Source organism: Coturnix japonica, chromosome 3 (genome assembly GCF_001577835.2).
Source record: "Coturnix japonica isolate 7356 chromosome 3, Coturnix japonica 2.1, whole genome shotgun sequence".
Taxonomy (NCBI): domain Eukaryota; kingdom Metazoa; phylum Chordata; class Aves; order Galliformes; family Phasianidae; genus Coturnix; species Coturnix japonica.
The window spans coordinates 26,891,164-26,918,956 of record NC_029518.1 but is presented as its reverse complement, the minus strand read 5'-3'; the positions used below and the strand labels follow the sequence as shown (position 1 = coordinate 26,918,956).

Genomic DNA, 27,793 nt, shown 5'->3' with positions numbered 1-27,793 from the left:
ACAATGAGCTGCTCTTCTATTTTGAGAGAAACTTCACATACTGTATACTGCTAAATGTTTTGGGTGGGCTTCTGAAAAGCAGTTTGGACCATATCCTTTGCAAACAAGGCTTCTTCACAGTTAGAACAGTTAATATTTGTACTCACTACCTGGCTCCAACATGCAGGAGAAATCTGGGTATCCTTCTCACAGGTGAGACTAAAGTCTTACCTGTGGCCGGGGGTGTCCTGTGACCAGACACTGCAGGACCAGCGTGTCCCCTTCCCGAATCGTGTAAACGCGTTCACTGATGTTGTCCTCCTTCACCACACATGCCTGCCCAGCATGGATAATTTGGGCCTGAGCAGGAGCTGCGGAGAGGAAAGAAGAGGTAACGAAGGAAACAAGCAGCACTCCATCCCCTTGATTCCACTGCCTGTGACAGCTGTGCCCACAGCAGGGTGGAAGAGCCACCTCCTGAACCACAGAAAGGAAGAGCTGGACACTGCTGGGTATGTGATACAAAGACTCAGAAAATTGAGAACTGAGCAATTATCCTTATTTCCTGGGAGCCTGGTATCACCTGCTACTTTAAGTCTGAAAGTGCTGTTAAGATTAGCAGCTCTAGGCACTGAAAACATGGAGTATTTTTAAGACCTTCCTGAATGGGCTGAGGACCAAGAATTCCCCGCTCTCCCAGAAACAAGCATACACAAGAAGTTAAAGCAGGGATCTGGTCAAATCACAGCTGCTCTATGCCTGTCTAAAATGGGCCTAATGACTATGCAGGGGGCTAGGATAACTGCTGAGTGGAGTCAGGAAGTGCCTTTATGTTCTGTATGGCTTTCAGGATGCCCCTACAACATGTATAGTGCATGCTAAAGCAACCCTTTGCAGCCCTGTGCCAGAGGGAACAATCTCTGTGGGACCAGAAAATGCATTACCTTGAGGGCTCCCTCACTCTTCTCAGGACACCAGGAGGAGACCAGCGACTGCCAGTCTGGCCAGGAGAACAAGAGAGTTGTGCAAGGGAAAAATTCATGGAAAGTTCCCAGAGCAGAGTTTAAAAACTGCACATCCCCAACCAGCAGTTATGATACACCATAGCTCTAATCAATAGCAAGGAGAGAGATACAGTGAGAAAACAGGATCTAAGAACAAAATCACCTTAACCCTAGAGGTCTGTATGAGCAGCCTTTGGTTCCCTACTCCAAAAGCATCTCTGTGAGCACTGAAGCGGCTGAGATGTATTGAAAGTGACTGCGCAGCCCAATGAGACACCTGTGCTTGTTCGAGGGGAAAACTCCAGTCACACTTCAAGGAACAGAGAAACCCACACATGTGTCTAAGAACCACTACCTCAGTGAGAGTGCCCCTGGGATGCGCTGCCCTGTCTTGCTGCAACACTTCCAGGTGACTCCAGAGTCACAGCTCCAGCTGCCATTAGTGAAATACAACACAAACTAACAAGGCAATGACAAGACAGGCAATCCAAGGGGTTAAAGCAAAGAGCCTGAGCGAGTCTTCTGAAACAAACACTGATTTGTACAACCTGTTACAGCTGAACTGAGCGCTCACTTTTTCCTTGAGTTTAGCTGGTCTACTGTTCTTTGTTTGCTTTTCTTTTTTTAAAGCAATTTCTCATTCTGCTCCAGGCGTGACCAAAATGCTCTAAATTCAACTAGATGGCAAATAGAAGTGCCCAGATTTATGCTGGTTTCATCCACCAGAAGCACAGACCTAAGGCAGGCTGAGCATGGGCAGCAGAGGAGATCTGCCTTTGAGGTCAGCTTGTACAAACTGGTGTCACCACAAAGCACTGATCCCTGAGCAGCTATGACACAAGAGTGGCCGCAGGGCAGCGAGCAGCCAGCTGTTCTTGCTGCTGGGTTCTCCATCATGGCATAGTCACCCAGCACTCAGGCAGCAAGCTATTCCCTCTTTTTAGAATCACAATTGTTTGAGTTGGAAAGGACCCTGAAAGGTCAGCTGGTCCAACTCCTCTGCAACAAAGTAATAGCTACAGCTACACCAGAGTGCTCAGAGCATCCTCCAGCCTGACCTTGAGGGCCCCCACAGACAGGGCATCCACCAGCTCCTCTGGGCAACCCATGGCAGTCCCTCACTGCCCTTCCAGTTCGGTGTTACTTAGTTGACAAAATCATGGTGGGCTCATTACTACCCAAGCTATTGACCAGGAGAAGCAATATCCTTATTTTAACAGTATCTGATGGCATAAACATGGACAAATCCCTCAGTCTTTTTCATCTGCAGGACTTGTAAGAACTTGCCTGCCATCTCTGAAACCAACAGTCAATGCTGGTACAACTGAGCAGATGAGCAACCTTCCCCTGCCTGGATGGAAGAAAATTGTTGTTGAACACAGAAGGAAGGAGAAAGCAGAAACTTATGTATGTGCATATATACGAATGAACACATGTATATGCATTTTAAGTAAAACAGTGACTTATCAGTAAAAGACTGCATGATTGCTTGTCTAGTGAACAGAGGAGCTATTCAGATGCCCATATAACCTTTACCACTACACTTTAATCCAAAACGCTGCCTCTTATCACGATAAGCATAAGCCCTCTGCAGACACACCATAACACCTCTACCCACATCATTGCTCACAGTGCCAAGATGTACTCCGTGATGCTGAAGACTCCCTGCTCTATGATTAAAAGAGAAAAACCCTGTCCCTTCCTATCCCGTAGCACACTTTCTCCCTGACCTATATCACCCCTGTTTCAGTGGGGTCCTGACACCCTGCAGCAGCAAAGCTATTGAAATCTCTCTCCCCATTCTCTGGGCTATGTTTGCCGGCTGGTGGCTCTGTTCTCCCTTTGCAAACATGACCTTGCTGTGAAAACGAATTGCCAGGCACCCCGTGGAGAATTAGAATATTTATCTGCAGATTTCACTCCCACTTAAATGTTGCCTCGAGTTGCTCGGCTGTGCCCCACATGGTGCACAAGCTCTTTAGCCTCAAGCCTTCCAACCTGCATGCTTCTCCCTTTGGCCATCCCACTGCCATACTTTTACCTGTTTTCTGTAACCTCCCTGCCACCTGCCTAAAGGCATTTCTACATAGGGAATTTCCACAGCAAAACATTAACTACAGTTGTACTGTACAAGAGGGCTTTCGTGTAACCACTGTGGTACCAAAATGCTTTGTCATCATCATCGTTGCCTGAGTTTGATAGAAATATGATATAAATAAATCCTTACTCTGCAGTGCAAAGCAATAGATAGCACTAATCTATAGCAAAATGACAATGCTAGAGATAAATGTGTCACAGTTTTGTTCTTCTCTCCCCAATCCCCCCTGGGTCCACCTGGGCTGTCACAAAGCTTAGAAACAAGGGTGTGCTACCATTAGGAATACCTTAAGCTCCATTTAGTGGAAAGGGACATCACTTTAATTGAATCACTACCGTTCAAGCTGTAACATCTCTCTTGCAATCACAGCACCAGGTATCCTGCAAGATCAACAATCATTTTGCCGTGTTTTAAACCCTGTATGAACCCATCTCTTCCAAAAGGGAGACCAAACAGCCTGGGGCTGACTTAGAGAGAAAAGCGCTCAAGTAGATAGCAGGGGAGGCTGAGAAAATAAGCTTAGATACAACCTGATAGGGGTGACGGTTTAGGGGCTGAGCAAGGGATGAATCCAGCTCCCAAAGAATGGTGTTAAATCATAGGATAGGGCTCCAGAAGTGTTGGTCCCAATCTCAGCCTGCCACAGCACACAGAGACTAGAAAAGCCACATCATTCTAACCACAGATAGACAGAGATGGTGAGGATTAATTGTACTTCTAATGTGTTTGAACAGAAAGAATACATTATTGTTTGACATCATCCCAGGTCTCCTGGAGGATTTCAGGATGATGACAGTTTGCCATCCTGCAGGACCTGTTTCTCAGAAGAAAGAGTTTCAGGAAGGCCCTTGGGAGCGAGAAGAAAGCTCAGAGCATCAGGCCAACGCTGGAGACAAAGAATCTCAGTCATTCTCAGAGGCATCCTACAATGTATAAGTCTTGCAGATACAGTCTGTCCTACTAAACTTTTTAGGAGCAGAAAAGCACAAAGCACTACAGAGAAACTGAGCCAACTAAATATTCAAAACCAGACGCTTCACAATGCAAAATTCAAACTCTGAACCTGCAGCATTAAGCTCTTCCTTCAGAAAGCGCTGGCTTGCAACACATTTGGCCCCTGCATCGAGATTTCCTACTATGCTTTCATTTGATATATTCACACATTAAAACAAAAGGAAATTGGAGTGGGTAAAATAATTTTATTCCCAGTGCAATGTACTGTACAATGTTATTATTACTATAATCTGGAAAGTTTATGACACTCTTGGTGCTTAGAGGTTGCTAATATCATTAAAAAGTAGAAAAGAACTGTTTTTTGTAGAGGACTGAGTAACATGTGTTTGGTTCACAGGTTTAGCCACTTCATCTTTTTGATCCTGAGATCCCCTGTCTGTGATGGTAATGATGAGAAGTCCTTCACAGAGAAGGTGGTAAGAGACAGATACTGCATTGTCAGAAACCAAATGAAAATCTATAGCTCAAGGAGTGCAGAGAGGGAGGGAGAAAGCAAAAAGACAAAGAGGCAACAGCATTCTTAGGTCTGTATCAGTTCATTACATATTCTACATTTTGGGGGGAAATTAGAGGAGTGTCCCTTGAGAACAGATCTGCTGCAGCAGAACAAAAAGAACATAGGAATAGCTTAAGTCCTATTCCAGTGCTTACCCTCTTCCCAGACAGTCCACCAGTGTTGCAGACTTCCCGCAGTCATGTTCCCTGTAGCCAAGCCCTCTGGGCAGCCACACCAGAAGGCTGCATCATCCATCAATGCCTTCATCTGCACAGGAATGCAATCCCCCTGGCTGCCTCCAGGCAAGGTTTCACAGAACCCAGCTAAGCCCAAGCAAGCTCCATGCAAAGAAGCCATAGACTTGAATTTCTTAGCTACAAGGGAGCACGGCTGAGGAATGTTGGTTGCTAATCTGCTGCTGAAAACACTTAAGATCCTGCTGACATCTTCCCCTTACATTGTCAGTCCCAAGCAAGTGGCACCTAAGAGGTGCATCTTGAAGGGAGCTTCCAGAAAGGGGTAAAATGTGCTCAATGAACACATGGAATTGAACACAAAACTCCCTCAGCCATTAGTGGCTGAATAGCCACTCAGCTGGACCACCCACAGGTGGTACTGCCCCATGGCACTGTTTGTTACAGGTGCTACAGTGAAAAGGGTGCACATCTTGGGCCTCAAAGTCACTGCTTCACTCTTTTGTATCCATTCTGCTTATTCAATGCACAACACAGCTTGAAGAGGAGGCAGATGCAAACATGAAGGCCTCTGAGAATCACAAAATCACAGGGATTGGAAGGGACCTTAAGAGATCATCAAGTCCAACCTCCCTACTAAAGTAGGTACCCCACAACGAGTCACACAGGTAGGCATCCAGATGCGTCTTGAACATCTCCAAAGAAGGAGAATCTACAATCTCTATGAACAATCTGTTCCAGTGCCACTTCCAGGGGAGGGGGATGGCAGCTGGGTTGTTGTATGGTCCACTGCTATTCAGCTGGTCTCATTGATTTCTCCACTGTGGATGAAGACCACAGGCTCTGCCAAAACTTCCAACAGTACAAATTAACCGAGCCTGTTCCAGCCCATAATACTGGGCATGATATCGATGGGCTGTTTGAAAAGGAAAATTCACTCCAGCTTGAGGCTGATTATGGAAATAATAATACACAATCAGTGTCCATTAACACTGTCAGGAGGACCATGGATCAATAGTGTATTAATAGCTGAAGACCGCCCATACCTATCAGCAGTTCAGGCCAGCACAGTGGCAGAGAGAGAGGCAGTGACAGCAGCCAGGTGTAAAGGAGCTCAGGTACCTGATGTCTCCATGCAGCCTGCCCTGGGAGGCTGGAACAGAAGCTCCCCAGGGATAGCTACGAGGAGCAAAGCACACTCACACTCTCAGGTCTCCCACTCCTTGCTCCAAGCCTTCCCTCATAACGCCAGCACTGCCTTCAGCTCATGGCCTCTGTAAGCTTAATGCTTCTCCCTTGAAGCTCCTGCTGCCAGCTCTGCTAACATAGCTTGCTGCCCAGGTGACTCAGCCATACCAAAGGCTGTCCTAAAACAAAAACCTCCAGGAAGCCCTAATGGCATGCTGACACTAAGGATTACAGCCCCAAGCAAGACAGATCTTCACTGCGACTCTCTTGTTCCCTGCATATCAGCATTCTCACAGCAGTCCAAAGCATACCTACTTAAAACTAAAAAATCTGCTTACTGGACTCTTGGCCTAAATTTGCAGCAGGAAACCTGTAGTATTTCAGCAGCAAAAAGCCTGGCTCCTTACCGTGATTAGAACATAAACATCAATCTACCCACAACAAAAACACAACCACTTTTGAGATATGCAAAGCAACCATGCCTAACCCTACATCACAATTCATCACACTCTTGAGCATAAAGGGAAGAAAGTACTTTTTGATGGGAAGAACACAGAAATCAGAGTTTGGGAAAACATTCACAGGGCATGAAACTTGGCTAAGACAGTCTTTACAACCCTGGCTAATTGCATATCCAAAAACAGAGTTCTCTTTTGTAAAGCTCAGCCAGATGATTTGCATGGTCTTCAATAATTTTCTCCTAAATCAATGTCACTTCCTTGAAGCATCTGTATGATTTTGTTTCTTTTAGAAAAACATCAGCAACAAAACCATGTGAGATATTATGGATAACAGGTACACCCCCCCAGTGACTGCAGCAGCTGCTTCTGAGGTCTTTGTTCTATCTAAAACATAGGAGAGTATTGTGTGTTTTATTGAAGCATCAGAGACAATGGATCATCAGTAACTCCCAATTCCCCTGCCTGTAACAGATCATTAATTTCCCATGGTGTTCCCCAAACTTTCTTACATATGTCCACCTGACTGCAAAGTATTGAGCTGCAGAGCAAAAATCAAAGTGTTTTGTTTGATAGGTATCAAGTGATAGATGTTACACACACTACATTACACTGGCATGAACTCCGTATCACTGCCTAACTTGAGCCTGAGGGGAATTTGTACAGATGACTTAATGTCAGCGATATGAAGCAGGTTGCCTTCAAACCATTTGGGGCTCCAGATATGGTGGCAATCAGAACCTGTGCTGTATCTGAGTAATACCATCCTGGGATCTTCCAGCTTTGGTTAGGAAATTTATAAAACAAGTATGCCTCATGACAGTCATAAAAGAGACTATTTTTTCCAACCCACTTCCCACGGCACCAGCTTCAAAGCCTGTGCCGAACCTCTAAATCTTGTTGCAAAACCCAATGAGCCACAGAGCCACACTCATGCAAGGTAATCCCAGGCAAGTTGAGCACTCAAAGCATTGCACTTTCAAAACCCATTTCTTGCCTGGTTGCTACTTAATGCTCATAAGCATTTCAAGGTAAAACAGAAACAAGGCAAGCAACTTGGAGGAAAAATTAAGCATCCTCTCTTTTAGGGACCACACACAGATTGACACTGTTTGTCAGCTGGTAAAATATTCAAAAAATGAGGCAGTCTCATTAGAAAACAGAGAGCTGCAGAAATAGACAGCCCTTGTGCTCTCAGCTTCCAGCACACCACTCACCTCTGTGTTCCAGGCAGCTTCTGAGCACTCAGCCAGCAGGAGAGCTGAGATTGGCCCGGATGCAGGCAGGAGACAGCTGTTCTCCATACATCTCATGTTTTCTACTCTCTATTCTCATTTCTAATTCTCTGAAGCTACATATCCACATTCAGACTGGAAAAATGCCTTCATAGAGATGCTGCAGCTTCTCAGCACAGCTCACAAGTGATGCTCCAGGACCTGCTGGTAAGAACCTTTGCAACCAAATGGATTTAGATCCTCTCCTTTTTTCCCTAAATTCAAGATCAGCTTGTTCCCAAAGTCATCATGGGCATTGCTTACTCTACATCCTTTCCCTTTTTATATTCTGAGTCACTTTGGTACAATAGTGGCTTTTCAACAGAGATTCACATACACAGATCTATACACCAGCATACTTTCAAACTCAGCTGTAGTTTAATTACTGGACCATTTAACACAGAAGATGAAAGGAGAGCACAATACAAATTCTTCATCCCTTCCTAAGGGCTGATATGTCAGTTTGCTAATCTGTCAACTACACTGGGAGCAAAGGTGTATGACCTCTAATCAATGAGTAAATACAGGCTCTTTTTCATATCAAAAGGGAAAAAAAAGCATCAGGCAACAGCTAAGGCTCTCAAACCAGAAAAATAAGGAGAGACAGTGCTGAGGTGGAAACTGAGATATGGCAAACACCAGAAGGGCAGGCAGAGGAGAGCTGTTCAAAGAGAAGATTCCTTGCTACCCTGGGAGCCATAAGGGACTGCTGACCCCAGTGGACAGGCACATAGCAGCAGGGTGAAGCAGAGCCAGCCCATAGAGCAGAGCCCAGGCTCTCTTGCACTGACAACTAAACCAGCCCCACACCTCTGTCAGAAGAGCTTCTGCTGAAACACAGAGCTTGGTACAGACCACAAAGCCCATCTGAGGAGCTGAGTAAATACTCAGACCCTGAGACCGTGCTAAATCATCACCTGTCATGGCTGAGCTGCTCCAGAGCCCAGTGAGCTTGCTCAGAGGGAGCTGAGGACATGAGGGCAATCACACTGTGACAACAGTGCAAACATTGTCTCTACATAGGAGAGGAAAGATTCAACAAATGGCCATGTTTACCTGCTGATTTGCCCAACCTCCATAGGAAGCAAAATGAGCAAAGCATAGCTAAGGGAAATCACTGCAGTTGTGAGACGGTGATAAGAGCAGCTGGAGAGAGAATGAAATACAGTTTCACTAAGAGACAGCTTTGTTCTTCCCATAGTTAGAAAGAGCAGGAAGTACAAAGGCTAACTTTAGTTCAGGTACCTTAAAAATATATATCCAGTTTTGCTATGGAAGAGTGGTGTGCAGCAAGGACTTATCTCTGCTTGAAGCTCTGCACTGAGAGGTAGAGGCACACAGTCATCCCAAGCCAGCAGAAACAAAGTCCACCCTGTGGGGATGGGCAGCTGCATATAGAGCCCAGCTGTGTCCTGGCAGTGATGCCAGGGCCCCAAGGGAAGGTCAAAACTTGGCACCCATCAGTTGCACCTCTAATTCCAGTCTGGCACCTTGTGAGGCCAATGCTAGCCTGTAGCCTCTGTGGTTGCCTAGCGCAGCACTAAGTCCACACTTGCAGGAAGAAGAGGAAGGAAACCTCTTGTGCCACTCAGAAGAGCTTATTCAAGACAAACTGCTTTCCACTGGGTGTTTTCTCCATATCTCTTCTTCTCAGCACAGGAAACTCAAGGCCAAAGACTACTGCCAGCAAGCAAAACAACCTGGAGAAAGGGGAAAGCAAGCGTGCTCAGCTCCACACCCAAGGAAAACAGTATGCACAGAATGGAAACACCAGCAGATTTTCAGCAAAGCTGAGTCAACTGGGGCTGCTTGACACCCTGGAAATCAAGCCCGGCACTGTTTTATCTTGACAGCATCCTCTACATCCCTGCAGTGCCTTTGGTGTGAAGAGGACTAGAAAATCCCTGGTTCTTTCTCTCTCAAGTACCAGTAATTAATAACCACAACCTGGCAGACAAGCCAGCAATTCCCACTGGTTCTGATAAGAGGAGCTGACATCTCTCTAACCCCAGCCACCTCCATTGTTTTATTCTCTTTGCTTATTGATTCGTTTATGCACATAATGCAAATTGGCATTTAATAATTCAGCTGAGTTAATGGCGCTTAAATATTAAAAGACTTTTCTCTTTTAATTAGATGCAGCAAAATAGGCAACAAAGGAGTCCTAGAGAGATGCCATTTAAAATGCTCTTGTCCAAGTTCTTTGGCATTTTTCTAGGGAATGGGAAAATTTCTCCCACTCTCACTAGAAAAGTAACTAACATGTAGCAGTGTTTTAAAGAATCTGATTAGTAGAATGAATTTATCTTTGTTAATCCTCTGTTTTGTCCCCCTTCTGGTGATAAAGGCAGATGGGAGGGAAACTGAGGGGACTTCTTGTAGGGAAACACCACTACTGGCAGCAGCACGCTGGGTAACACAGTGCAGACAGATGTAGAAGCATTTGCATGTACCACTGCCAGACCCACAGCCAGGTGAAAACAGAGTTAAATGAAAGAAACACATACTGTGAATTGAAGAGATACAGACAGCACAGAAATCTGGCAATTACTCCTCGAGGCAAAAGTTCTAACCCAGAAAATTCATTGAAGATTATACCAGTGAAATAAAGGTTTCCACACTTATTTTTCTCCTCTCTTCGTTATGCCAAGGTTGAGAATGAGAGAAAAAATCCATGATATTTTTAAGCCTCAGCTTCGTCTCATCTTCAGCCAATGAAAGTAATACATCTTAGTCACGATGATTTTGTTTAATGGCATCACCACAGAAAGAATTGGTACTATTTAGGGTGCTTTAAGTGCTCAGATCTCTCCTCTTGATTAGCTCTCATTTTAAGTAGTGAATTTGTTTGAGTTTGGGATAATGATGTCCCACCTGACCCAGAGTAGAAACACATAGTCACAATAATTAGATATAGTAACCGTTAATAACTTAGTTTAATCAGAACCTATTTTCTTCAAATTTAGCCTAGGCATAAGATGCCAATGAATTTCAATTACATGCCACGTTTGAAGAGCATGTGCTTCTACATTATTAAGTTAATTCCAGACAAATAAAAAGACTAACAAAAGCTAAAATCCTTACTGAGGACACTTAAGGAAAAAAAAAAGTCTTAATTCAGACCAACTGACTTGCAAATTCTCTGCAAATTCATTCTTAAAACAAGGACTAAGTGCTGCAATTCTGTAAAGGTTAAGAAGCAACTTTCACACAGCACTGAGATCAAATCCCTGATTTGTGCGCAAAGTTGTGATCATTCTCAGCAGCAGAGTAAAGCAGTGGTGAGGGATGTCTCGCCTGCAGTGGCACCTGGGGACACCAGAGCTATGGATGGGGCAGAACGCTGGTCACCCTGCCCAGAAGGGACAGAGGTGTGCAGCACAGCCCATCTGCACAGCCAGCATCCCCCCCCCACGCACACAGGAGAGGGCAGCACTGCATGGAGCTGAGTCAGCCCAAGGCACTTTTGTGACTGATTTTAAAGTGCAGAAGTTTTGACATAGGAACTGCTACTCCTCTCACACGCAAGTGCCAGAAGAGAGTCTCACACTTGGGGCATCCCCTGCCAGTTGCTTTGGCAGAACATGGAAGAACCCCTCCCTCCCCTTCTGTCAAGCTCTCTGCACGCAGGGAACATTTTCTGTCACTCCGCATCTGCCACAAGCTGAAATACTCTTGACACCGCAACAAACAGTTTGCACCATTTCCCTTTAATGGATTACCCATCCGCTCCTTTCCAGCTGTGCGGCACATCTGGCCACGTTGCTTCTCCTAGGCAGACACTCCTCAGCCTGTTGTTCCTCAAGGGACTTCGGAGCTGATGGAGGAGTAGAGGCCCCACAGATGGGTAGCATTTTTAGCATTTCCAGAAGTGATAAGAAACAATAAAATTAAGCTTCTTCAGCATGCAGTTGTCTGCTGTTGCCTTCTGTCATCCCCTCTGCACCTGCAGCTGTTCCCTGCATAGACAGGATGTGCTAAATGCTGCCTAACACAGTACTGCCAGGCTGTTCCTGCGAAGGGGATGTGCTCTCCTTGACCACAAGTGCCCGCTGTTGGTCTCTGGAGCATTCCCCAGCCCTTGCAAAATGAAAGTAGCTCTGGCATTGCTGCCTTCTGGCACACACCCAACTGTGTGTCCCCTCAAACAGCATCTCTTTGCAAGGGGTGCTTAAGAAAAGAAGGGAGTAGATAGAAAACAGACTAGCAAAGAGTTGTATAGAAAACATAAAATCCAACTACAGGCAAGGAGAAGCAAGGCAGGCTGCTGCTGGCATAGCTGTTCCCTGGTGAGAGACTGATAGCAATGAACTTTGGAGCAGGAATTCCACAATGCAGGGTTATGAATTGATTATGTCGCATCTGTGCAAAGTCAAAAGATCATCTGAAACACCAGAGATTTGCAGAGGGAAATGAGGAAGCACTAATGCTCATGGGACAGTATTTAAAATAATTTCCCAGCTGGCTGGCTGCACAGGGGAGGGTAAGGACAGAGATTAATTCACTGCCTGAGATCCTGCATTTGTGCAAACATTGTTGAGCACTTGTACAACAGGGAATTCAGGGACGAACACAACCATATCAAAGCAGCCGAGGTCTTGCTGACAGCCTTGCAAAGGAAGCAAGATGATCTTTGACACCAAGGAAATAAAGCTCCGAGAGACTGAAATGCTGACAGACATCAGCCTCCAAGAGGACGTGTGTCTGAAAAGGAAAGATCTTGAAAGACTTTTGTTCTCAGACTCTCTTCTGTAAGAGAAAAGGCTCTGGCCTATTTAGGCGAGGCCACAGCAGACTAAGACCTCAGCATATTTTAAAATCACTTATCCTCAGCTTCACTTGCTGCTCTCTTGACTTAACTAAGACATGTAGTTTTATTTAAAGTACTCCCAGGCTTTTGGCAGCCCACCCCACGGAGAACAAAGCAGTTCCTTGGTTTCTATGGGGGACAAGAGGAAAGCAAACTCTCCAGTCAGCAGGGAAGAGAGAGCCCCTGCCTTGCATCTCCACAGTGAGTGCAACCAGGCCACCAAACATAATCACATCTACCCAAACAGAAATGAGACCCTCAGCCACATAGTACAGTCACTGAGACTACACAGCCTTCTCTGTCTTTGTCTGATCACATCCTAAAACAGGTGAGGAACAAAAAGTTTAATTCCTAGCCATGTTTTCCCTGTCACTGCCTACCAAGGATGGGGAAATGAACCAGCTCGAGTATTTGGGGAGCTACTGGTTAAATACAGAAGGTTTTCACTTGCAGTAGCAGAAATGATCCAAACCACCAGTCACCACTGAGCATTGATTGCAAATGGCTCTTCAGGACGCTGTTAAACACAAAGTTATTCAGCCAAGCTACCCCAACTTCACCCAGGAGATATGGTATCCTATATTCTGTGCTCAGCTAGGTGGACCTAGTGCTCTTCAGCTCATGGTCTTCAACCCTCTACCACTCCTATATATCACTGCTCAATTACAACACAAAGAAAGCAGAAAAAGAGGGAAAGAAACCCAGAAACTGATAATCTATTTCAGCCAGAATTTGTTTTGACGCGAGACCCTAGGCAAGCACGTTGTCCTCTTGGTACACCTTTCTTTCCCTTTGCATCATTTGACTGATTACTCTACTTTGCCATGCAGGGTACTTTAAAGCTTGTTTATACAGCTTTTTGAAGATTCAAGGCACAGTATAAGTGCTAAGTATTATTGTGGCTATTACCTTCCTCACAGGGGGGTTATGAAGCTTTGTAATTGATGTTTGTGAAACAATCCTCTGTCATCGGACGTACTGTGCTACAGAAGTGCGGAGGATTAATATCCTCAGTAATCTGATGTCGGTTTTACTGTTCTGTGCAACACTTAATAAAAGGTAATTAAAAACAAATCTAAGCTGATACTGATAGGAGGGATGAGGAGGTGGAGCTGGATGCATGTGGGGACAGCCTGCTCTCTGTTAATTAAGCCAAATACCATCAGTCTAGAAGAGAATGCCAAGTGTTTTCCTTTTCTTTGTGATAACTGTGCTTTAGCATTAAAGCTGATTTTGGGACTCTCAAGCACCCTAGAAAATCTAATGTTTGGTATTCCTAAATGCAATACCAAACATCTGAAGCTGGATGGCACTGAGCCCCACAACCCTTTCAACAGCAACTGGTGCCTTAGGAATCAACTGGATAGAGAGAAATCAGCTGCATTCATTTTTAAGGACTCCACAATCAGGTAGAAAAATTGATTGGGGAAAAGAAAAAACAACAACAACAACCCTGTAAACTTACCCATAGGGCCCCAGCCCCAAATATCCCAAGTCCTTGGTCTCCAATTACTAGCTTGAAAGAGTAAAGTATCTCTTAATTCCTTTAGATAAAGTAGTAGCTCCTTCAGATGTGCAGGATTCAAGGCCCCCCGGTGCACAGGCAGCTAATTATCCTACACATCAAGAACCAGTAGCTCAATGGCTCTTTTGGATAGATACCAACCTTATTATATTTCTTCCATATGAGAATGATTGAGTCTATTGTCTTCCGCAGCAGCCCAAATCACCTGTAGGTTGCTCAAACCCCCAAACCTCCCTCCCATTGGATCAGCTGTACTTTTTCCCTTCCTCTATATTCTTGAAGGCACAAAACTGCTTTGTGTTTTTCCAGTACTGACCACTACAGCCTTCTGGTTCAAGATGGGATCACTTATCCTTCAATCAACTAATAAGTTACAGAACCAGTGACAGTATGATACAGAAGTCCAAAAATGAGTATGTTTTGTTTCCAGCCCAGGTCTAGATTGCATACTGCCTCCATGGCTATGATAAAGAGCCCATCATGCAAGGACTTACACTTAAACCCTAAGGATTCTATGATTCCAACAGCTCCTAGGCTAATAGCCATCAAATCTACCACTCTTTAGGAAACAGTTCAGGACCACTACTTATGCACTGTAAGCTGAAGAACATGGTATCCATCATAACAGGATGGAGATGTTTCATTTAAGGACAGCGTGTGGAAGCTAAAAGAGGCTGAATGAGTGCTCAGCATCTCTTCAAGCAAATAAATGAGGCACAAAGAGAGAAAGTACACCCTAGAACTGGGATGGAAAACACCAAGAATGTAGTAATTACAAAGCAACGACAGACCCTTCCAAACAGCCACATTCACTCTGCAATACTAGAGCCAGTCCAGCTTTCTGCCACATCCCAGAAACGTGGCTACAAAAGTGTTTTGCAGCTCAGCTACTTCTATGGGAAACAGAGATGGAGAGGCCTACAGAATGTTTCTTGGATGGGTTCTTGAGTACCAGCCTTTTGCCATCACAGCAGATGCACAGAAACTACCTCCTAGCTCAATGAACAAAAAAAACCCTCCAGATGCATTCTGTGTCTATGTTCCCAGACACATGCCCTGTCACAGCCACAAGGCTGCCATGCCTTTACACACACAGGTTGCAGGAGTAGGTTACTGGCAGACTTAAATCAACAGGATGTTGCCAGCTGTCAACAGGAACACAGACTTTTTGGAAAACTGTTAATCAGACTTTGCTCTAAGTACATTTATCCACATGGCTTCTCACAGCGTCTGATTTACTGCAAAGAGATGAAAGCATTACTGGTGTTGCCCTGCATGTGCGCATACGCTTTCCAAAGGAAAATGGATCAGCAGCAAAACTTGGAAAGAACTACAGAAAGAGCTCCGGCAACTACACACATTACAGAGGTGAATCCTGCAGTATCTGCCAGGACACATTCAAGTCTTCCCTACACAGGATCCACACAATACTCACTTCTGAATCCTCAAAAACCACCTTCTCTCCACACTCACTTCTTTCAGACTCAATCAGGATAAATTCCAGAAATAAATAAATCTGTGTGGCATTGTCACTTCTCTTTGCTCCTCTCTGCTCAGCACAAAGGATTGAGCCAAATGTCTCCTCTCTATCTTCAGTTCTATGAGGGAGGAAGTGAAGGGGTGTGCTTCATTGGAAGACACTGCTAATGCTTGCTACACAAGACCGATAAGGGAAAAGATTAATATCACCAGCTACTCTAAGAAGTGCAAGGTAGAAAACTGAATGCATACCTCCAGTGTGGAGCCATTAGGACAAACTGTCTCAGACAACCCCCCCTCCCCACACTGCTGTTCACAACCCTCCATGTCATGCCCACCTTCACAACACCATCTTTATCTTATCTCCTCTGCAGCTTGTTAGTCCAAGTGGCGTTCTCACCACTGAAAGATGAGCACCATTCCTTTCCTATACGCACTGCTGCCCAGCACGCTGCTCTCACTCAGAGTCTAGGGCAGCTACAAGTGATGTAGAACAAGGAGTGAATTCAGCACCTTCTGCAACTTGCCCTCAGAAGGGGGGAAATGTCAGACACACCAGCTGTGAGAATTCACTTCTCACATTTTGCTGTCATTTGTCACATCAAAAAGACTTTATAAATACCCAAGTGAGGGAAGGGGCTGCTTCTGTAAGGAATTAAGTGCATCTTCCTCAGAGGGGGAACATAGCTGGTTAACAGGGCTCAGGCTAGAAAGGAAAAAGTAATCTAAACTGATTTGCAGCTTCAGAGGGAATTAGGGAAGCAGAATATAATTACCCAAGTTGGAATTTGGCCAGAGCTCATGGAAGGGAAGGAAAAAAAAACCTGTGTACTTTAATGATCACAAGCAACCAGCAACTTAAGTTTTCTGTGCCTTTCCAGAGGGGTACAGGTGTGCATTTGATCTCACAGCAACATTGCTCTTTGAGAAGCAGCTTTGGGAGGGAAGGAAGACACAGGATTTACACCAGTGTAGCTGTCAACTACATTGTGGTATTGTACTGAAGAGATCACAATAGTCACGTCTCATGTCATGTAGATGATCTCTGATTTTGGAACAAGCAGATTTTCAGTCCTTAAACTTCGCTGGATTTTTAAAAACCCCATAGAAGATCCTCAGTGAAGTATAGACTGCAGCCAAATGTGTTTCAGAATGTTCCATATGTGCCACCTCAAGAACCCTTCACAAATCACCCATGGAAGAACAGCAGGCTTGCTGCACAGTTCCGGTCCTGCTTGTCCCATGCAGTGGCAAAGAGCTTGTTCTAACTTCATTGAGGAAAGTAAGGCTCCTCACCAGCTCCTCTGCTTCCCGGCCCATGGTTACTCATGACAAACTTTTATCCCTCCTTCACCCCAGGTGTTGGGTAGGTCAGGGCAGCAGAGGGAGTCTCATCTCTGCCTGGAGAAGGGCACAGGGCTTGGGTCCCTTCCCAGTATCAACTGGGCCCCAGCCCAAGAGCAGCAGCACTGTGTTTGGAATCAGGCAGCTTGAAGTGAACAGGCTGAAGCCTTTGGCTTCCTGTCCAAAATGCTACATTCTCAAAATGTGTGTCAGGCCTACTGTCACAGTAACAAGAGACCAGGAAAGAAAACGTGAATTAACAAAGCAGTAAAAGCCTTTCATCTCACTAGCTCTGGCACACCGTTGTGCTGAAGCTTCCCTGGTATTTCACAAGCTGCAAGAAGCAGCCAAGCCAAATCTGGTTTGCATTAAAGGACAGCCTGACTCCCACTTGAGTTTGAAACACCACACAGCTGCCTGCAGCTCACACAGCATCCATATGGGGAACAAGTCATGGCTAAAACATCACTCATAGAATGCTGCCAGCAATGCCAGGCTGGCCCTTTTCCGCCTCCAACCTAGCAAGCACCTGTGAACAAATAAACACAAGGCTGCTGCCCTTCTGCTCCTGCCTACCCAGAAACAGAGGCAAAGCAATTGGGGAGGTCTGCCAGGAAGAATTAATTTCATTATTCTTAGTGCTTATTAGAACCCAATTTAAAAAAATCCCAAAGTCTTCACAAAAATAAGTGTCAGAAACAGCTGACAGCAGGCTTGGCTTTATACCCTCAGTCACATGTCCCTTCTTAATGGTAAAGCAGTGGTGAGAAATACAGTCATCTCCAGTCCACTTCAGACTGGGGGAAGCGCTGGTCACAAACACCTAGGAAGAGTCTCGCACTGACCTTGGAAAAAGAGGAAACTGGTGATGGGTTTTCTGTCTCTAATACGTATGGATCCAATTCCACCTTCCGCTGCAAAATTGTAACATTCACTGCAGTCGATGGGAATTACACCTATTTAATAGACGGCAGAATTGATTTTGTGATCTCAGGTGTCTGGGCATGCAAGATTTCCAGCCCACATAACTTTAGATAAAAATCCTGCAAACTCCAAGATAATGAAGTCTTTGAGATTCCACAAACACTCCCTTACTGAGCAAAGCTCAGAGGTGGCTATAGCTCAGTGCAATCATGAGCTTTTGCTAAATTACCTTGGGCCAGAAACACTGCAGATCAGGACATTTCCAGCCAGGCTAGAGACTAATGCCATAAGAATTGCTACCTAAGGGATATTTTTATTGCTACTCCATTGCTCCTGGGCAAAATGCAAAGGGAACGATGTGTACACAGCACTACAATCCCCATCTAAGAGTTGAACCCAAGCTGTTTGACTTTACTCTGCAAGCTTTGCTTGTCACAGTGCAAATGCAATGATGTATTTAAGGAGATCCTGTTGCCAGACAGAAAGAGTGAGAAAGACAGCAGGAGCAGCTGTCGCCTGCTGAGACACGGCTTTGTAACTTAGTCGGTGTCACGTTGAGGACTGTGAAGTGCCTGACAGGAGCAACAGAAGGTCACAGATACGTATCTCGCTAGTAGGTCTTGGCACCTCGATCTAAGCATCCCTGGGAAGCAGGGATGCTCCTGCGTTCCCTTGGCTTTGCTCTCCTTTGTGTTCTTGCTGAGCTTCTGAGGGCAAGGGGCTGTGCTGGAGCAAGTAGGTGCCTGGCAGGTGGGAGAGTCTGATGGAGAAGGAAGGACAAAGTCCTGAGACAGGAGGACAAGCATTGACACCTTTTCTCCCGGAGCCTCGTATCTTTCCAGTGCAAGAGAAGCCTCACCACATTGGCAGTGCCAGCCCACAGCAGACCCAAAGGCCAGCTCAGAGTCCTACAGATGAATTAAGAGCATTCAAACAAGATGTTGGCATCTAAAACCTGTTTCCTCCACATGACACAGCCTTTGCTCTTCTCTTTCACTGGGAGCACTCACAAATGTCACTGCCCCTACCAACTGCAGGTCTGAAACTGTTCAATATGTGGAGCCCCTCAGTCTTCTGAAGGAAACAAGGTGAAGCTAGAGGCGTAGGATGTGTCTGACACAGCATCAGAGCAAACACTGCCTGACAGACCTGGGGCTAGCACAGCAATGAAAGTCAGCTGGGGAGGTTTTACACCACAGTGATGCCAGCACCACCCTCCCATTATCCCTACAGGGCAGAATGTGGTAGGCTGGATCCTGCAACAGGGAAGGCACAGGGCCTCCTACATAACCTCTCCAATAACAGGTTTCAGGCTACAAAGCACACAACCTGCAATAACCTCCTACTCATTGCTTGAGCTAGAACCTTCACAGTAGAAGTTACTATTCACCTCTTCTCCCTTCACAGGCTCCTTCCTTCCTCATAAAGCTAAGCACATGTAGGCTGTTTCACGGTCTGTCTCTCCCACAATCAGTCCACTTGCCACAGAAATGCATTCACGTGGGGACAGAGCCTGGTACCAGCTTAATGGTGCATTGCAGCATCAAACATCACTTGAACAGGGCAGGAGAAAGAGGAACATTAAATATGATCTCAAACCAGGCACTAAAACCCTCCTGCAATCATAGAAGCCCAGAACAAAATAACAAGCCCATGGTATGGTGTTTTCCAGAGCACAGCAGGTCTCTAGGTAACAAGCCAAGCCCAAGAACTACCACAGTACCAGATATTCACACCAGTGCAGCAAGTAAGACAGCATTTTGCCATTTACCTCCTTTCAATGCTAGTCAAGCACTGAGAGATGCTTCCATCCTTCTCCCTAACCAGGGATCAACTGCTGTATCCTGTGGACTGGCCCCACAGCACTGCCTAGGATGCTTACAGTTCTACCTTACCAGAGTAGAAAGCAGCAGTAAATGGCAGAAGGCTCACAGTGCCCTTGCACATGTGACAGTGGCAATTGTGCTGCTGAATAAATATGGTTACACTGGTTCCCACTAAAATGTAGAGACCCCAGCAAGCAGATTTTATGCAGCTGTAAGGAAGGGCTGGTGGTGCAAAGCTGCAAAGAATGAGAAAGCAGTAAATTTGGGAGCCCAAAAGCCTTGGTCCTTTGCAGTGTACCAGCAAGACAGCATTGCATACTCTACGGCTGTCTCAGACAGTGCTCATCTGCCCAGCAAAGCTGCTCCCTGTGGTCTCCTCCACTGCACACAAACACATTCTTAACTTGGAATGGAGCTGCAGCGAGGACTGAGAGAGCTGCTCCTTCTTCACAGCAGATCAGGGGGAGATGCAGCCCCTGGACTTTGCTCATACTCATAGACTTCTCACAGCAGGAGAAGATGCTGAATGGAGCAGTTTCTCCCCTCCTGAGTCACACTGAACCCCAGCAGTGTGGGCAGAAGGCACACTCATAGGCAGATGTGTGTGAGCTCTGCAAGGAATAGAATTCAGATCTTGAGGGAACTAACCCTGCCAGCATCGTTACCTCACAAAAAACAATAAAATATATAGACTTTGCAAGATGCTGAGGGGAACACAACAGCACACATCAACAGAGATGGTGAGAGAAACAGGTGATGTTCTCAGAGCCCTGAACCAGACAGGAGCCTGGTACAATCACTGGGATCACACAGAAACATACTGTATCAGTCCTGCTTAACAGCACAGTAGGCTGTGGTTCTGGGACCTGTCACAGACTGCTGTGCAGCAGGGACATGCTGGGTTTCAACAGATATCTTGTGTACTTTCTCAGTATCCTTTTCCCAGCTGTTTCTCTGCAACTGTGCTATAAAGCTTTAAACATCAGCTGGAGGAAACAGCTTGCCTCAGTCCCTCCCTTCCACTTCCCTGGGTGGTACACAGTCACCCATAGCATTCTCTCCCTAGAAGCAAGCCAAAGCAGCACTAATAGCCCTCCTGTGTGCTCTTGCTCCAGCAGTTTCCTCTTGCCAGGCTGCTGCACGGTGCTGTGCACAGCATCCCCATGGGAGCAGCACACATTTCAACACCAGCACAGATCCATCTCAGCATGCTAACTTGTTTTCTTTACTGCAGGACACAGCTCTGCAGAGGACAGGCAGAAGTGTTTAAGGCTTTAACAGGAACAGTTCAGCTCCCTCCTACAGCCACAGCCCCAGGAGGAGGCAGCAGAATGAAAGGGCAGCACAACCGAACCAATGTGAAGGACCCACAAGTTGACAACTCCATCGTGCGAGTCGTTCTTCTTTCTGCTGAAGCCCTGGGAACCATTCACTCTTAAGGCAGGCATTGGACCAATTAACTGGTGCGAAAGGCTTAAAATCCATCACCTGATGGGAGTCAATCAATGGTTCATATCAAGGAAGTGGCACCTTCGATTTTAATTGCCCCCCCCTCCCAGCCGGCTTTGCTGTGGCAGCCTGGCACAGGACTTGCTCTGTCTAGAAGCAATGCTGCAAGCTGGAGGAATGGGGGTCCCCTCAGGAAGGAAGCGGGCTGGGGACTGAGGAATCCCTTCCCCAGCAGCCAGTGCTCCAGCACTGTGCCTCCCTTCAGCACCTTAACAAGCCCTGTGCTAGCCATAAAAGCAGCAAGAGTATGCTCCACAGCCCTGATACCATTAAATACTCTCCTAAATATTACAAAGTGCTGTTGTCATCATTCCCACACACACTCCACTCATGCTATTGACTGCAGGGACCTCTGCTTGGCTGCTTTAAAAATCCCATAAACATTCTCACTCTTTCCCAATGCTGGAATTAGTGCTCTACTCAGGATCCAGGCCTGCTCCCTGAAAGTTATGGCCAAGTCAAAAATAAGCCTGTGGTCTAAAAACTGAACAGATTTAAAATAAGGTGCTAATTTATTTATTCCTTCCTATCCTCTCTCTCCCTTTAAGAGTTCCTGTGACCCTCACTAAATTAAAGCAAGAATAACAAGGCTGGGGAGAATTCCAGCCAATTTCAAAGGCTAAAAAATGGCATACAGAGAATAAACTTGCCCCATCACTCTCCCTACTCTGTTTTGTAAAGGAAGGTTTTTCCTCTCCTGCCTCTTTGCATGAAGAATTCTTCCATGTCAGGCTCCTGTATTTGGACAAGGACTGGAAAACATGCAGCATGGTATCACAGTCTAGTATGCAAGCCCAACATATGCCATATAAATATAGGTCAGCTGATGTTTAGAGACCACCTCCAATTACATATTTCATAATGATGTATGTCAAGTCAACTATATATTTTTCCAGTCTCTCAGGAACAGAATGCACAGTCTGTGTAAATCAGGGCTTTCCAAATTAACTTCCCAAACCTCCAACCACAACTTTACAGCTGTATCATTCCTAAGACAGGTGGGCTAAACCCCAGACCTGAAAGTCTTCAGATTGACACAGGGACCATCAGAAAGTAACTGGCATTAGACATGCTGTTGACCCAACAGACAGTGGAAACCACGAGCCTTGCTAACCTTGTCACGTTTTTCTATTGCTATTGATAGATGCAAGCACTGATTGAAGGGATCCCAAAATGGTTTCCTTGTCTAAATAACTTCTGAAACAACAACATAACAGGAAACCAATGGGGAGAGGAATAAGAAGGTGAACTCCATGTCTTTAGGGAGATGGAACCTTTGGGTCCCAAAGCTTTTTATCAGGCAACTTCCGTCAAACCCCAATAAAGCATTGGGATCCAAGGAACTCCTGCAGTGGACTCTCAAGTGAAGAGTTGCAACATCCACACTGTTCTTCTCCAGCAGGGGATATGATAGTCAAGCCAGCTGAAAGCCCACTTGGTCCATGCTGAAAACCATGAAAATTCAGTAAGCTATAGAGGGAAATGCATGTGCAAATGAATATATTGTAATGGCACAAGAACGCCTCTCCTCCCTACCAAGGGGATGCAAAGAGTTGTCTCACTCCCCTCAACATACCAGTCTGCAAAGCTCTCAGATAACCCAAAGAGACAGACAGAGGGTGCCCAGCCCTGAGTTTAATCAGGCATTTTGTTCAGCCAAGTTGCCTGGCTCAAGCTTGATTCCCACTTGACAAGCACCAACCCGCAAACCCCCACAACAGGGCCCCCCTCTGTATATTGTGCAAATTGGAATACAAATCAGAGGAAAAAGCTTTCCTCTGTTTGAACAAATTGCTATAGATTCACCCCCGTCTCAGGTCAGAGCCCCCGATGGGAAATATTTTCACTGGCTGACTGCTAATAGACTCTGGAGCAGCCATTGGATCAATACCTGAATAAGAAAATTAGCCAAAGCACACAATCTGATTTTGCCTTGTTTTGAATTACAGCAGGCTTGTGTTTATTTCAATCCTGTTTCCCTCCTTCCCTCTCTAGCACGCTTCCCCAGCCTTGCTCCCTGGTTACCTATCTATCACATCTAGTCAGATTTGTGGGAAAATAATAAAGTACGTGCAGGAAGATGTAATGCCTTTAGAAAAATGTTTACATGCATTAATATTTTCTACTGAAGCTGCAGCACTGCCACTCCCTCAGAGGAGGCAGCTCAGGAGCAGCACTGAGATTTGCACATACATACATACATACTCCTCCCACATCCTTAAAATACATATGCAAACCATTTAGGGGATCGGCAAAGCATGAGCATGGGCTGGCTACACACTGAACTCCTTCTCAGAAAACCCAGGAGGGTCAGCAGTGAGGTTTCCATATTGGATATTTAAAAGCGACAACAAAAATTATAATGAAAGCAGAGTTATTTTCATCAGCTATTTGTGGCAAGAGATGCGTATCACCACCTGGGTCAGATATCAGATGCACTCAGGGTGAGACAGACACTAGAAGTCTCCTTTCTTCTTTGAAAGACTTTACCAGCAAGCAACCAGTAAAGTCGGCCTTTCACACCGAGTCAGAGCTGTTTTTTGACACCTGGACACAGACCTTCCCATCTCCCCAGTCCCTTTTCACATGCCTGTTCATTCTAATCTGGAAATGGCTCTACAAGAGAGGGAAAGACAAAGAACAGATACTAAGCACATTAGGAAAATAAAAATGCTACCAAGCCAACTGTTCAGACAGGGCACGTTGCCCAGATAAAATTCAGTGGGAGTAAAATAAAACCTACTTCCTACCCCAGCTTCCCACTCTCCACGCCAACTACAATTGTGTCAGATGAAGAGAGAAAGCAAAACCAAATCTTCAGTTTCCTACTCCAGCATTTCATGCTGTGAAGCAAGGCTGCCAACTGGGCACCCATGGAGAACTCAAAGTGTAAAGAAACCCCGGGGCAACCAACGTGAGATGAGGTCCCCTTGTCACATTAGCACACCACAAGTGTCTTTGAACTAAGCAGTCTGAACAGGACCTGAAGTTCCCTTTACAAAGCATCCTGAGAAACCGTGCATCTTTCTTCCTACCCAGTCATTTGTTGCTATGCCCTGGGGATGCATCTAACTCATGCTGACAAATCACACAATGCAGGACACCTGGACACTCCCTGCTTTCCTATCAAAAAACCCAGAACTGGGTACCTCAATCAACTTGCTGCAAAACATGTTTGTCTGTGTAATATGCATACATAATATTCGTATTACATACAAACACACACATCTAAATATAAACACGCGCAAAGGATTTTCTCCCTGTTGTATGTGGGCAGTAGGTTGATTGATATTTTGCACCATCTCTGACTCCACGCTTGTTTAATCTTTTTTTTTTTTGGTTGTTATTTTCACAGAAGAATATTAATTATGGCCATTACTCGAGATCAGGCTGGGTATTAAGAAAAGCTTTTCAGGTAGAGTGGTGAGGCATTGGAACAGGCTACTCAGGAAGGTGGAGGAGTCACCATGACTCCAAAAACCACATGGATGTGGCACTGAAGGAGATGGTTAGAGGGTGTTGTGAATGGGCTGATAGTTCAACTAGGTGATCTTAGAGATCCCTTCCAGCACTAATGATTCTATGAGTGCATTGTACGTAAAATGAAAAGTGTAGAAACGTCTGTGCCAGTGCATCTACGATTTCTCTGTTTGTCTTCATGACAGGCTACACCAGGACTATGCTAACTACAGCAGAGTTAAATCAAAGCACTTTAGAAACACAGGAAACTCTCACTAGGCTATATATATATATATATATATAGTCCTGTGGTTTGTCAAACACCAGCAGAGGGGAACAAAGAGCTCATTCCTATCCTTAGATACGCTCAAAATTTAGCTGGAGAATGACCCAAGCAACTTGTCTTAACTTCAGAGTTGGCTCCAGCCTCAGGCTTAGCCCTGCTTGCAGCAAACAGCTGGGCCAGATTACTCTAGAGGTTCCTTCCAACCAGAAGATCTGTAGGGCATAATCCTTCCTTTAAAAGGAAATGTAGATTTTCTTCTCACCCTTGTATATTGTGTTGGTCTCTTCTATTTCCATTTGATTACCATAAAAATCAGAAATTTCACATTCCTTGGATAGTGGCCACAGAGCTCCCAGAACAGAAAACATCACAAATTCCCCCAAGCAGGAATTCCAAGGGGTATTAGAAATATGAAAGCAGTTTTCCCAAGACGGATGAACAATATATTTGTTATAATACCTACAACCATACTACTCACCTAAGACACCTCCCTGTAGGTCTGTGGGTATGCATACCCCTGGAGAAGAGCTACCAAGTACTGCAGAAGATCAGCTCTAGAAGGAGACATGCTCCTGAGAGACCTTTCTTCCAGTTTAACTAGAAAAGAACTGCATGACATCCTCCTCATCTTTGACGCAAAGGAGGCTGAACTCATCTCTATTCAACCTATCTCCAGATGTTGTAGCAATATTGTAATTCTAAACTAATGAGGAAACAGAAAAATACAGATCCAGCAGTGATATGTGCTCTAAGCAGAGGAGTACCGTGAGAGTACAGCATTCTCTTCCCATATTGGCAAGTTTAGCACCTGGAGGGATTCTATCCTGGTACATGGAAAAGTAGCATTTTGGCTTCCTCTCAGTGTCTGCACTGGGCTGATGAGCAGTTTGGCCCAACCAGTGCTCACACCAGAAAGGGTATCATTCCAGCAGATGCACTAACCCAGAAAACACAAGCAGTGGAACATCTAGACCTGGCTTTTTTCCTAGAGGATGATGGGAAGACAGACAAGTTATCTGGGAACATATCTGCTTCCCCAAGAACCGCTCACACAACCAGAGAAGGCAAGGAAGCCCATTCAGCCAAACCTACTGAAGAAATGAAAGGCATATTCAAAGCGCAAGTTCAGGATAAGAATACAAGAGAAGACACACACAGAAGGTCTGTTCCTCAACTTCTGTTTTGAGGAAGGACTTTAAGGACAGATTTCACACAGATGAAGCTACATAGAAGGTGTAGGGGTTTGCAAGATGTCTCTAAACAGAAAGGAAATCAGAGTAAGGAAGCACAGGGAATCTGAAAAGCAACTAATTTGACAGGAAAAACAAAACAGCCAAAAGGTCACTCTTTCATTCCTGCTCTTAAAATGGAACCAGCGATAACCATTCAGACCAGAAGAGAAAACACAAGAACAGAGAACATTAGTGTGGCTATAGAAGCAGCCTTGGAGACTGCCAACCCTGCCTCACTTTACATAATTACAGAATCACTGAGGTTGGAAATGACCACTAAGATCATCTAGTCCGACAATCAGATCTCACATAGCCCGAGATACCCAGGAGCTGCCCCTTGAATCCCAACTCCCTGATGACCACCAGGCAAGGTTCTCACCACAGTGGGATGATTCATTTAATTTCAAACATGTATGAATAATCACAGTGAGATTAATAGGAAAAAAAGGGGAGAAACCGACACAGCAGAAAAGTCCATCTTCTTTGAAGTGTTTAGCAGCAGAACCAAAACACATTACGCCTGGATTCTTCTTGCGTATTTCTCCTAGAGTAACAAATGTAATACGTGCAGTTGGTAGAAACAGCTTAGACCCACAGCAACTTCATAGGCCTGGAGGCAGCTTCCACAGCACACAAGGTGTTCTGAAAATGAAGACTAAAGAAAGAAGTGAAGGTAGGGGAAGAACCTACAACGCCAAGCAGCCTCTTGCCTTTCTGAAGGCACTGTACCACAGCAACCCACACAGAGTGCCAGATCTGAAGGACTGCCATAAACAGAGATGGAGGACAGTTACTCCAAAAATGCTCAAATCCTTTGTGAAAGGGGCTCAGGAAATTACCTTCCCACCAGCACCATATCTGCAACTTAATCATACAGAAAGATCAAACCAAGCTTCCAGCTGCTGTTTGCCGTTGGTCCTATAGCTCTGTATAAAGGCAATGCCAGCATGATTTCACTGCTGTTTGGTTTTCCCCTGCAACAAATCCTAATACAGAAGCATGCCAGCATTTGCATGCCAGGAAGCAGGAGAAAAGGGCTTTCTTCTGTTGAAGACCTTTTAATTGCACGCTCATTTTATGTGCAAAAGCATACAGTCAGACTTTCTTTGCAAAGCACTCTCTCACAGAGCCAACATGTGTATTTAAACTAAGCTGATAATGCGTCCTTTTAATATAGCTTTTGCTATTCAAACAAATATTTTAGGCAAAGTGAATACAGCTAGGATTCTGAAGGTGGAACAACGGGAACCAAGGAAAGCCAGAAGGCAGAGGGAAAGACAGCAGGAACAAAGGAACACAGACTCCCCACTATGAGGCATACATCTCCAAAGCTGAGCGATATCCTGAACACTACTTCTATTTATGTCTCTTCCTTTCAGATGCACTTTTCGAGGCCGGAAGAAGAGCTAGGTAAAAACACAGGTGACAAAGGCAAGGAAAAATGGTCTCAGCTAAGTATAATGCAATTAAGCCAAGGAAAGGAAAAATTCCTCCTTTCCCAGAGCAAAGGGTAGAAAGATCTACCGTTGCCAGCTGCTCTCAGTTTGCTCAGAGACAGCAAGTCACAAGAGTGCTATGTTTGCAGCCTGTAGGAAAGCATACTTGAATATCAGCTACCATAGGAAACAGTTAAAAATCTTGTGAGTAGGAAAGATTGTTTGTCCCATCATTCCAAGAGCAACCAATGAAAGTGG

At 45.2% G+C, this 27,793-nt stretch overlaps 1 protein-coding gene across 2 annotated transcripts in view; it reads right to left on the bottom strand.

Moving 5' to 3' along the window:
• Positions 1-27,793, bottom strand: part of MDGA1 (MAM domain containing glycosylphosphatidylinositol anchor 1) — a 135,638-nt gene that overhangs the window by 95,460 nt on the left and 12,385 nt on the right. For both annotated transcript variants that reach the window (XM_015857816.2, XM_015857815.2), the window contains exon 2: positions 211-350. In XM_015857816.2, the coding sequence (XP_015713302.1) occupies positions 211-350 (140 nt within the window). The remainder of the gene's footprint in view (positions 1-210; positions 351-27,793) is intronic.